An 11,697-nucleotide genomic window follows, 5' to 3' on the forward strand; every position below is an offset into this window, starting at 1 on the left:
AAAATTTCTATTCCAAATAATAATTTGAGTGACTGTGTGAACACAGTATAATGATAAGGGGAACATGTACAAATGTAATGAATATGTTGAAATGTTGGGAATGAAAATGGCAGTGTGATTCCAAGGCTTACCTCTGCTACAATCACATTGGTATCCGTTCAGCAGATCTATACACTTTCCATCATTTAAGCAGGGATTGGATTCACATTCATTCAGCTCGGATTCACAATTAGATCCAGTGAATCCAGGCGTACATTGGCATTCGTACCCCAATACTCCATCGACACACGTGCCATCATTGACACATGGCAGTGACCCACACTCATTGATGTTGATTTCACAAAGTTCACCCATGAAACCAGGACTACAGAAACATGTGAATGTTGTCTGTCCATCAACACATACTGCACCATTTTCACAGATGACATCAGCACAATAATCAATATCAACTTCACAAAACTGTCCAGTAAATCCTAGAGGACATTGGCAAGAATAGGACGTTGATCCTTCAAGACATGTAGCTCCATTTATACAGTTATTGCTATCGCAGAAGTTAAAGTAAGTTTCACAGTTACTCCCTGTGTAGTGAATGGGACAGTCACAGGCATAATTATCCTCATCAATAATTTGGCATGTTCCATTGTTTTGACAGGGGAAGAAGGAACAGTACTGGTGGGTGGGTGTTTCACAGTGGTTACCTGTGAAAATATAAAAAATATTTTATTATAAGAATGTATGAAAACATAATCCCTGCATATATGTATCTACACTGCAACCATTAGTTTGTTAATGTTCCTCATACATTTCTGACACTAGCTTATTTCAATTTGAGACTGGAAGATGAACACATAATCTGTGAGTTTTCAACAATTTACAACCATTGCAGCAGTTGTCTAGAGAAGCCACTCATCAGAATGTTGTTTTATCAGTGGTGGACAATTAAAACTGACTTTGAAGGTGTCAGAAGTTCTCCTCCTAATCACAGGTCAGATTCCTTGCAATACACCTGGTAACGTTGCAAGACCCTGTGATTATTAGTGTACCTGGTAACATCACAAGGCCCTGTGATTATTAGTGTACCTGGTAATGTTGCAAGGCCCTGTGATTATGTACCTGGTAATGTTGCAAGGCCCTGTGATTATGTGTGTACATGAAGCAGTTGGCTATAAATAATGAATTGCTTAGTGCGTTGCTCACTTGTCATTTAGTCATTGATTCAATGAAATGAAAGTATCACCAACGAGTACTCATACACTGACTTATTTATTTAAATTTAACTGACTGACTGACCCATCATTTTTAAGGTGTTCTGATGAAAAACTTAAATTAAGTATGCATGGGTGCCCTTGCAATCAGTGTTTAGCTACTAATTAATAAAGGTGTTGAGAAAGATGAATTTTTTAGTCTTAGTCTAAGTGGGAACAGAATCACACAATATTCATGTGTACAGAGTCAAACAACAATACAACTTGCTGTTGTACACTTCATGTACTGTAAGTTATTATGGCATTATTATGCAAATGAACACAATAACCTTTGACCTTAACTACAATACCACAACACATGTTTCAGACTGTTACAGCTCTAGTATAAATCCCATTATTCATGGCCAATCTATAATAATCAATTATTATACACAAAAGAACTTTAAGTTTCACTCGCCATGCACAAATCCACCTAGTTTAAGCTAAAACATGTACAGTCATGCATATTAATATCATTATATTTCCCCCTTGGCAAGTACAATACTTTCAAATATATATATTTCTATATTTTGTTCTACTAACAGAAAATGTGTTAGAAATATCCATTGATCAACTGCGGTACTATATGTAGCCAATCATAAATCAATATAAACATACACATGTCTACCAATGGACAGTGTCAGTCCGTACACAGGCTGTGATTTTATCAGTAATCTTTTTAAAGTCTAGATGTTATCCATGACATCAAATCTATAGATTTCTCTTTATGTCTAGCTCAATGAGATCCTGATATGAAATTTGAGCCATTTTATTTCTGATCCTACAAAATCTAGTTTACATTTAATGGATCTGTTTTGTAACCCTAAATAAAAATATTTTTTTAAAAATGTCAAATTGAGAAATAGAAGAATTTGCTCTATAATAGTAAATACATGGCACCAAAATACAGTTAGTAAAGTGATGTCAATAACAGAAGTATTTTTTCCCCACTACATACTGGCTTTTTATTCATAGTACTACATGTACACACTACGTACTACGCAGTCTGTCAGATATGATTGTGATCTCTGTAACAATTTTCAATTTTGGCCAATTTAGTTTGGGGGGGGGGGGGGGGGTCTGAGGCTTAAGTACAAGAATATAGTTTTTTATCCTACATTGAACTATTTATCTAGTCCCTAAAGATGTTATGATGAGGAACATAAAATTAACCAAGGCCACCCTAAAGTAGTCAATTCGTTGTTTAAACAATACTACTCACTCAGCTTTATAGATCATTGAAATGTTGAATAACAACCTTAATGTTACTATAAATACTTAGGTTAATATACTGGACTTTTATTTAAAGTGACGCAAACTGAGTTTATAAGTTTGTTATACAAGTGAAAATACTTACAAATCCACATACCAGTATAATGTTCTATAATGTTACCATTTACTATTTATAATGAAATTTCTACTCCCAGAGTCTAGAAGAAATTTAATTACGAAGTATGAACACAGAGTCCATGAACATTCATTCTTGCAACATTACCATTACCTACTGACATTGTTACATGTAGAACAGTTGATTGCATAGTACGGATTTTCTAAACATTTTTTGATACGTATGATAAATTACGTCATCGGATTGTTTACGAGTTATATCATAATACCAGGTTTTGAGTTTAGTCATGTATGAGTGATAATAAAGTGACGTGCTTCTGAGTCAGTAAAGTACAACACTATGAGTGTAACCTTTTAAATATGTAGCAAAAACCAAAATATATATAAACTCAGCTTGTTAACTTTTGTCATCCATCTTCTATTAAATTTCAAAAAATTGAATTTTTCAATTTTACTTTATATTATAATAACAAATCTTCTTAAGAAATAACAACTTGTGCTACCAATAAGGTTATTTTTTCCATGAGATTGGTAGATTTACAAAAACATTGTGGAAATATTGATCTGTAATGTCAATGTAGTGAGAATTATCCATTGATTGGAACTGAAATATGTCCCCAACTGTACAAATACAAATATGGTACACTAGCCCTAAACAAAGACAACTTGACATGTGGTGGGGTTGTTTCATACAATCAATTCAGACTATTTAATTTGGTAGAGCAATGAGTAGAAACACATTTGTATGTAGTGCATTACAATTGATAAAAGAAGTGTACAGTGTAAATATGTTATACCATTTGTTACAGCTGTGTAGCATACACGGTGAAGTATTAAAAGTACAAATGTACATGTAGTCACAGCGGAAACCTTCAATGTATTGGTTGTGATGCAAGACTGGAAAACACTGGTCCTTATGTTTGTTATACACTATAACTTGTTTTAAAACACAAAATGAAGGCGAGAGTACCATTAGGGTTAGGGATATTTAAATACAACTACTTGAACTAAGCCTACATGTAGACTCGATGGACTAGCGCTTAGCCACTCTATTTGCATCGTCACAAACCACGTTCTGTTTTACGACAACGTTCTTAACGAGCCTCCCACTTATTTTGAAATGTAGTGGTAGAAATAATAACTCTGGTTGGCGAGAATGCATTAGCCAGTGAAAAATTGTTAATACATTGAAGGTTGGATCTCGTGTCCTTCAGGTATGTAGACTGCAGTGTTAGTGAGGGAGATGTGGTGCTTTAGTTCTGAATACTAGCGAATATTGCTGGAAATTAATTGATGATAAGAATTGATATTTGCCATCAATCTTAACATCATTTCTTAGTACTTGCATGTTATTATGAGAGTAGTGAATGAGGTCTTTAGTTCTGAACATTGGTAGTTATAGATTATGGATTATTTTATTTTGCAATTCTGAGAATTTAATGAAACTTGGTTAACTAGACAATTTCATCACAAAATGGGGGTCAGAAATTGCTTTAGATACATTAACCAACCTTGTCAGTCTTTAACCCCCCCCCCCCCCCTCCCCCCCTCCATGTTGCAAGAAGCTAGAATAACTTCAATAAGATTGTAATATGAGAGAAGTGTGACCAGATTTAGGGACTGTAAAAATTCAACTGAGAAGAAACTATACGCATGTAAAAAAAGGGTTCAATTCACAGATCCTAACACAAAATTCATGTAGGGTATATAATTCAATTATTCCTTTACAATACATACACCTCCCTCTTCTCGTAATTTTGGTGGCAGACAAAAATGACCTTTGATAGTTCAATGAGAGTCAGTGACCCATGATGAATTAAATTAGAAATCTCACTTTCATTCTACAATGTACAAAACATATCGCTTATGTTATAGAGTATTAACATTGAATAAAATGTTATTGGTAATTTGTATAGTAGTGGATAAATAAAGGATTGACAACATCTGTTACTGGATGTGTACTCTGTATATACTTACAAGTTCATTATTCAAATCTACATCAAATACCCTTACACTACATGTAGCAATAATACTAATTTTCAAATGTTTCCCATGATTTTTTTGCCTCAACAAGGAAATGCGGTTTTATTGTTTGAGCAAATTTAATGTTTTTCTTCTAAATATTGACTATTTCTAATTTGTGCTGCATTAGTTGCAACTGGAGTGATTTTTGAGACAGTTTTCAACTTTTGTTACATATATAATGACTAACTTGTAATATCATACACCCTGAACAGTATTGAATCACCTGCGGGTGAAAATATTTGTGTAGCAGTATATTTACAGTATGGTACAATAAATCCTAATTGACTTTAGGGTCTGCACCCAAAAACTCAACCCCTCCAATGAATCGCAATTTCAACATATTACCGTGCGTTACTACTTTTAAGCATAAAATTGACTTGTAATCAACATGTCCAATGTCTAATTTTTCGTATTTTAATTTATTAAACAATTTTCTGTATTCAAATATATTGTTGGTTATCTGATTGAAAGACTAGTGCAGCTGTAAAGAAGAAAATATAGGGTTCATGTTGAAATGTGTTACTCATGTGATGTCACTGACTGAAATCTGATTTCACAAGAGACATATTTTTCTTTGATAGGCTGAGAATTGTTCTCAAAGACAACAACTTCACTGATGATGAGACAGAAAGCGTTGTTATTGTGTACTGATGTAAATATTCATAAATTCATAAAAAATGTGTAAATTTCTTAAAAATAAAATGATTGCATTATTCTAGTATAATGTTAATGTCAATGTGATAAAATCCAATTTATATTGTACTAGGTTTGAGTGACTACCGATAGCAAGTGATGGCTTCACTTTGTAGAATACTATACAGTACTTTTAACTTGTAGCAAAATATTTACCCCCCCCCCAAAAAAAAATAAAAAATAAAAAAATAAATAAATAAATAAATAAATAAAAATAAATAAATAAAATTGTGGAAATTCAACTTATGCCATTTAAATTCAATTTTGAAATTTGTTGTTGTTGTTAATTTTGATACAGTTTTATCAGACAATTTTGTATTATACAAGGACAAAAATGACTTCAAAAAGTAACATTTAAAACAAAAATGACTTCAAAAAGTAACAATAATTATGACTTCCATACCAGTCTGTGATAGGATGTTATTATACACAGATATCTAATTCCTAACTAAACTAAACTAGATAATAAATAAGTACTTGCAAAATGACAAATATTGTAAACCTGGACATATTCTCTAAAGACTTATATTTTCACTTAGTTTGCTGGAAAACAGAAACGTAAAAATAAGTAGTGACTAAAATGTCTTCTTGTACATGAACACAATATACCAATCTGGTAATTAGTGAAAATTAGTCTTTGAGAACTAGCTAAAGACTCTAGAGCTAAAATTGCAAAATTGTCTAATGGTGATAGGTTTACAGTATCCAATTACACAATACAGTACTTGTATCAGAGAACACATAGTATATAGTAATACAGCATGTTCCATCATCTAACATCATGTATCTTTTCCTGCAATATTTGGACTTAACTTTCAAAAAAATCACAATTTTAACCCCAACAGTTGGAAGTAATAGTTGTAAACACTCCCTCACACACTTGGGAGTATAGTATTCATTTCTTTTGTTTTGAGGTTTACTTTTGTTCTCCTTCATAAAAGACTTATTTATATCCATTGTTCTATTCACAGCTAACAAGCAACTGTGAAGTGAGTAGTAGTAGTAGCATGCAATACATTGGAACCATTCCAATGACTCTACAGCCAGTCACTGGAACTATGCAAACAATACCAGACATTGGCTGAAAAGACACGTTGTGAGATTTGAATGTATAAAGTAAACCACGCCAGCTGCAGTTTGGTATAGAAATGAGTAGTGAATTGCAGTTTTTATAAGTATTTTGTCATTTTTGTTACACCCATTTTGTGATGAATGACTCATTCAATGGATTAGATGTTTATTGATAAATAGCATGTTAAAGGTGCTACCCTTGTATGTGGTACTGTGCTGTATTTATGTAATGGGTGATAACGGGTCAAATTTACACAAAATCGAGAAGTTTTTTATCTAGTTCAAATTCAAATTATTCTTGAAATGTAAAACAAACTTTGCAACTACTAATGCAACATTTTACTGGGAGTTTTACATTATAAAATCCAGGCACACTAAATGTTGTAATTGCAGACAAAAATATTTCTGTGTGGTGCTTAGTTCTCTTTATGTAATAGGTGATAATGGGTAAAATTTTCACAAATTTTTCAACGACTTTTTATCAAGTTCAAATACAAAATTAGTCTTAAATATAACAAATGTTACAACTTCATAACTTTTTCTTTTATAATTTAGATAAAATACCCAGACAGTACAATAAATGTTGTAATTGTAGACAACGATTAATACTTGTGTGTGGTTCTCAGCTGTGTTTATGCAATGGATAATGATATGAAAAAAATCCTCAAATTCTGTGAGCTGTTTATTCATTTCAAACACAAGATATTACTTAAATGTAAAATAAACTTCACAACTTTGAAAGCTTTCTTTATTTTTACTAGGCATTCTAAAAATGTAAAACCCCAACACACAAAATAGTGATACAGTAATTGTAAATGACAACAATACAGTCAACTTAACTTACCTGTAAACAATCCCACTGGGCAAGCACACTGATATCCATTGACCAGATCTTTACAAGTTGCTCCGTTTAAGCACGGATTGGAGTCACATTCCTGGATATTTTCACCACAGTTCCTACCTTGGTATCCTGGTACACATACACAGCTATAGTCATTCACCAAGTCCTGGCAAGTAGCTCCAAACATACACGGATTGCTGGCACACTCATCGATGTTTATTTGACAGGAGTCACCCGTAAAACCAACAGGACACTGACACCTACACACCAGACAGAGACAGGATAGTAGAAAATATACCACAAGAAGAATAAAGTTGTTCAGAGCAGCCATTCTAGGTATTACTACATTTTCATAATGTTACACCTATTCACTCACTAGTCACAGATATTATGTTTGGGGCTCCTTAGGTTAATGAATATTACTAAACACAATACCTAGGGAGTCAATCTACTTTCACTTTTACAAAACTGTGCCTCTAGAGGGCGGTATACCCAGTCAAACGATGGCTGTTTTGGCAGTCATAAAACACACAAACTAAAAATGCTCATGCACTAGCAATGTAAGTATTTCAATATGTATTTAAAATAATAAGCCCAGCTTTCAACTTCAGAATATATAATATCCAGTAGAAACTTTTTTCATGACTTTGATGTGTGCTGTATGATAACTGCGAACTCGACTGACTTTTCTTATTTCACCACAGAGTTGTGAGTCAACTCGCTCTGTTAAAATACTGTACCAATAACTGTTATTTAAAACTACTGTCACTTTAAAAGGTACATGGGGGGGGGGGGCAATTTTTGCTATATATTCTACTTATAAAAGTAATCACCTAACACCTGCTAGGTGGTACTACCAAAACTCAACCAAGTATTTAGGCATCAGTGTGCCCTCTAATGATAGCCAAATTTTGTTGTTGTGGGTCAGTATGATAAAAACTGGCATTTCTTGTGAGTCACCACATAGTAAGAGATAGGGGAACACCAAATTTTGGTGCGTCACTAGAAATTGTGTGCATCAGTGGTGCATTAAATTGGCCTAGAGGGCACACTGCTAGGCATAATATAATGCAATGGCATATTACATGTAAAATTATGAAACCTGAAATAACCCATCATCTAGCTCAACAAAAATCTTATCAATAATTTTATTGTCTGACTCTACAAATGTCTCTGTTGGTAAGATTTTATCGAGTCAGACAACCCCCTGTAGCACTGTTGATAAAAATTTTGTTGGATGATTATTGATGAAATAGCCACTGTTTTCTTTCAGGTTTGTGAGTAAATTGTAAAAATTTAGTATACATGTACATACACTAAAAGTGGAGGAAACCCCTAAAGGAAACGACTAAATGTGCTAACAATGGCATCAAAGGCAGCCATCAAAATTAACATTGTATGATTCTTATTAAGGTCACTGTATTTTATCTAACCTTTTTGGTTTCACTGATAAGATGGCATTCAAACATTGGGGTTTAAATTTGCCAAAAAAAATGAGATTTTATGAATACAGCTTTCAATCACCAATAACAGAAATAAGATTAAACTTACGTGGCTTCCGAATCAGTTTCAATACAGGTTCCTCCATTTTCACATTCTGACATCTGGCATGGTGTTAATTTAGTACTGCATAGGGGGTCTGTATATCCATACTGACAGGTGCATGTAAAACTATTGACTCCATCCACACATGTTGCACTATTTAGACACGGATTACTTCTACACTCATCAACCTCCAACGAACATCGCTCTCCCGTATACCCAGGTGTACAATAGCAAATAAAACCAGTCAGAACATTTGTACAGACACCACCATTCTCACAAGGTTGTGCTGCACAGTAGTCTATCGTATCATCGCAGTTGTCTCCAGTGTAACCAACAGTACATACACACGTATAGCTGTTGATTGCGTCAATACAAGTAGCTCCATTTTCACATGGTGAGCTATCGCATTCATTGATCTCGGTACGACAGTATGTGTCTGTGAAACCACCTGGACATGAACAGGTATAGCCGTTAATACCATCCACACACGTAGCACCGTTTTCACACAGGTGTACAAGACACTCATTAATATTCGTACTGCACACAGCATCTGTGAAACCAGGTGTACAGAGACAGTCAAATCCATTTTCTTTATCTGTACATATTCCTCCATTTTGACATGGTATACTTTGACATTCATCGACGTCAATTTCGCAAATCTGACCTATGAACCCAGGTGTACATATGCAAATATAGCTGTTTACACCATCTTGACAGGTGGCATTATTCCTGCATGGATTACTGCTACATTCATTGACGTTGATGTCGCAGTCTTCACCTGCAAATCCCTGACTACATTCACATGTGTATCCACCAAATAAATTACCACAGGTTCCACCATTCTGACAAGGCTGAAGAAAAGTAAAAAGTAAAAAGGGTGACTTGAATGTACATACATTGTATATTTGCATTCCAAAACTGATACAATATTTTCTGTTCAATTCAATATATAATTTGAAATAACCCTAACTCCAGGTAGAAGCAATTAAGGAAGAACGCAGCTTGGGATGAATTTCACTGAAAATTAAATTTCTGAAAATATTTCCAAAACTTTGCCATATGAAAGCTTACTTCTGGTTCTTTTGAAATAATTAAAGAAATTAGGTGTCCACCATCTTGTTTTCAAGGAAATTGTCAATCCTTTATTTTTCTATAGAATTAGATTCTAAAATGGCTTGGTAACATTTTGACCTTTACCTGCAAAATTTGTATGGTGACCCCTGGTTTTTTCTTTGATAAAACTGACAATGGGTAGACGGTTTCTTGAACAAAGTAACAGCAAAAGTTTATAATGAGTCTACCTGTCCAATATTTCCAAGTTTGTATTTCATGTTTAGTTTATATATATATATATATATATATGTATGAAGTTTTGGCTTTTTCAAGAAATTTGAATTATATATATGAACTTTGACGTATATAATCACCAAACCCCCAATAGGGAACTTGCAATCCAGACTGAGCATGCTCAGATACAAATGACTATGGGATTATCTGTGGTTATCGTAATACCTAATCTGGAGCTACTGATAAAATAAACCTCCCACAATGGTCAGGGTGACTATGAATTGATCATTTGTGGTTACAAACAATATAACAATATTGTTCATAATACTAATTGATTAGCATTTATTATCACATTTCCCATGATGAAACATTCAACATGGTGGGTTTGCAAGTTCCCTATTCCCCTCATGGCTATATTAAACTACCCTACTTACAATACCAGGTTTGGGTTCTGCCAATAGAGTGCTGGTTAAGTATGCTTCAGTAAGTAGAATATAACAACATAACTGTATGCCCACACATGGTATAAAATCTACAAATCATATAATCATGATGTACCTGGTAATAGCTGTAAACTGACCCTACATGTACATTTAATCTCACCTGACTTTCACAGTTGTCATCACCAAGTTCACAATCATTACCCTCAAAACCAGGTGCACACTGACATTCATAATATCCAACAAAATCCACACAGGTTCCTCCACGTTGACATGGATTGGATAGGCATTCATTGATGTCAGTACTGCAGTCACTACCTGAAATGGTCACAAAAAACAAATGAAATTTGAACAATGGGCAATGAGGGCGATAAACAGAATGATCACACCTGCTTCCATCCATTTTAGTTAGGCAGTCACTGATATTAGCACTGCAGTCACTGCCTGAAGTGTGCAAATTTATTTTAAATGGCAACAAAAAAACAAATGAAATCTGAACAATGGACAATGAGGGCGCTAAATACAATGATATTAATGAACAATTTCACTATTTAGCTGATACATTGATAGCAATTGCCCTGATTGGATAGAAAACAATACTTTGTTGATCATACAGTTCAGCATTGGTTTTATACTGAGGTAAACCGAGTGTAATCACTTTTGGAAGTGTGTTGCAAGCACGACTTTGCTGTAACATTTTTTTAAAGAAGCAAATCAATTCACTGTATGTGATGTGATATTGTTCACTGTAATGTGTTAAAATTGTAAAATGCCATCAATAACCCTCTAAATCAGTAGATAAATATTTGCATATTATGAAATACAAATCAATGAATAAGGGTCAAAGAATACATGACATGTGATACATATTGACCAATGATATGCACACTTACGAGTAAAAACACTGGTGCACAAAGGCAGACATATTCAAATGTATATGCAGGTAATCAATATTAACCAACAGAATGTAATCTTACCTGTAAAACCAGGTGCACAAAGACAGGCATATTCAAATGCGAAATCACTATCAACACAGATAGCACCATTTAAGCATAGTGATGTGTCAGCACAGGCATCAAAATTGACTTCACAATTCTGTCCAGTGTACCCTGCAGGTCAAAGGTTACAGGTTAAAGGTTATGAGTACATTTGCTTACACAGATTATATCACAATCCTGGCATCTAGATGAAGAAGGAAAAACTA

At 33.9% G+C, this 11,697-nt stretch overlaps 1 protein-coding gene across 1 annotated transcript in view; it reads right to left on the reverse strand.

The window, feature by feature from the left end:
* Positions 1 to 11,190, reverse strand: part of LOC144444389 (uncharacterized) — a 63,343-nt gene extending 52,153 nt beyond the window's left edge. Inside the window, exons 1-5 of the mRNA XM_078133802.1 lie at positions 11,094 to 11,190; positions 10,657 to 10,811; positions 8,773 to 9,617; positions 7,225 to 7,481; positions 132 to 698 (exon numbers count right to left, since the gene is read on the reverse strand). Coding sequence (XP_077989928.1) covers positions 132 to 698; positions 7,225 to 7,481; positions 8,773 to 9,617; positions 10,657 to 10,811; positions 11,094 to 11,190 — 1,921 coding nt within the window. The remainder of the gene's footprint in view (positions 1 to 131; positions 699 to 7,224; positions 7,482 to 8,772; positions 9,618 to 10,656; positions 10,812 to 11,093) is intronic.
* Positions 11,191 to 11,697: the final 507 nt, after the last annotated feature.

The sequence above is a fragment of the Glandiceps talaboti genome, chromosome 13 (genome assembly GCF_964340395.1).
Source record: "Glandiceps talaboti chromosome 13, keGlaTala1.1, whole genome shotgun sequence".
Taxonomy (NCBI): Eukaryota; Metazoa; Hemichordata; class Enteropneusta; family Spengelidae; genus Glandiceps; species Glandiceps talaboti.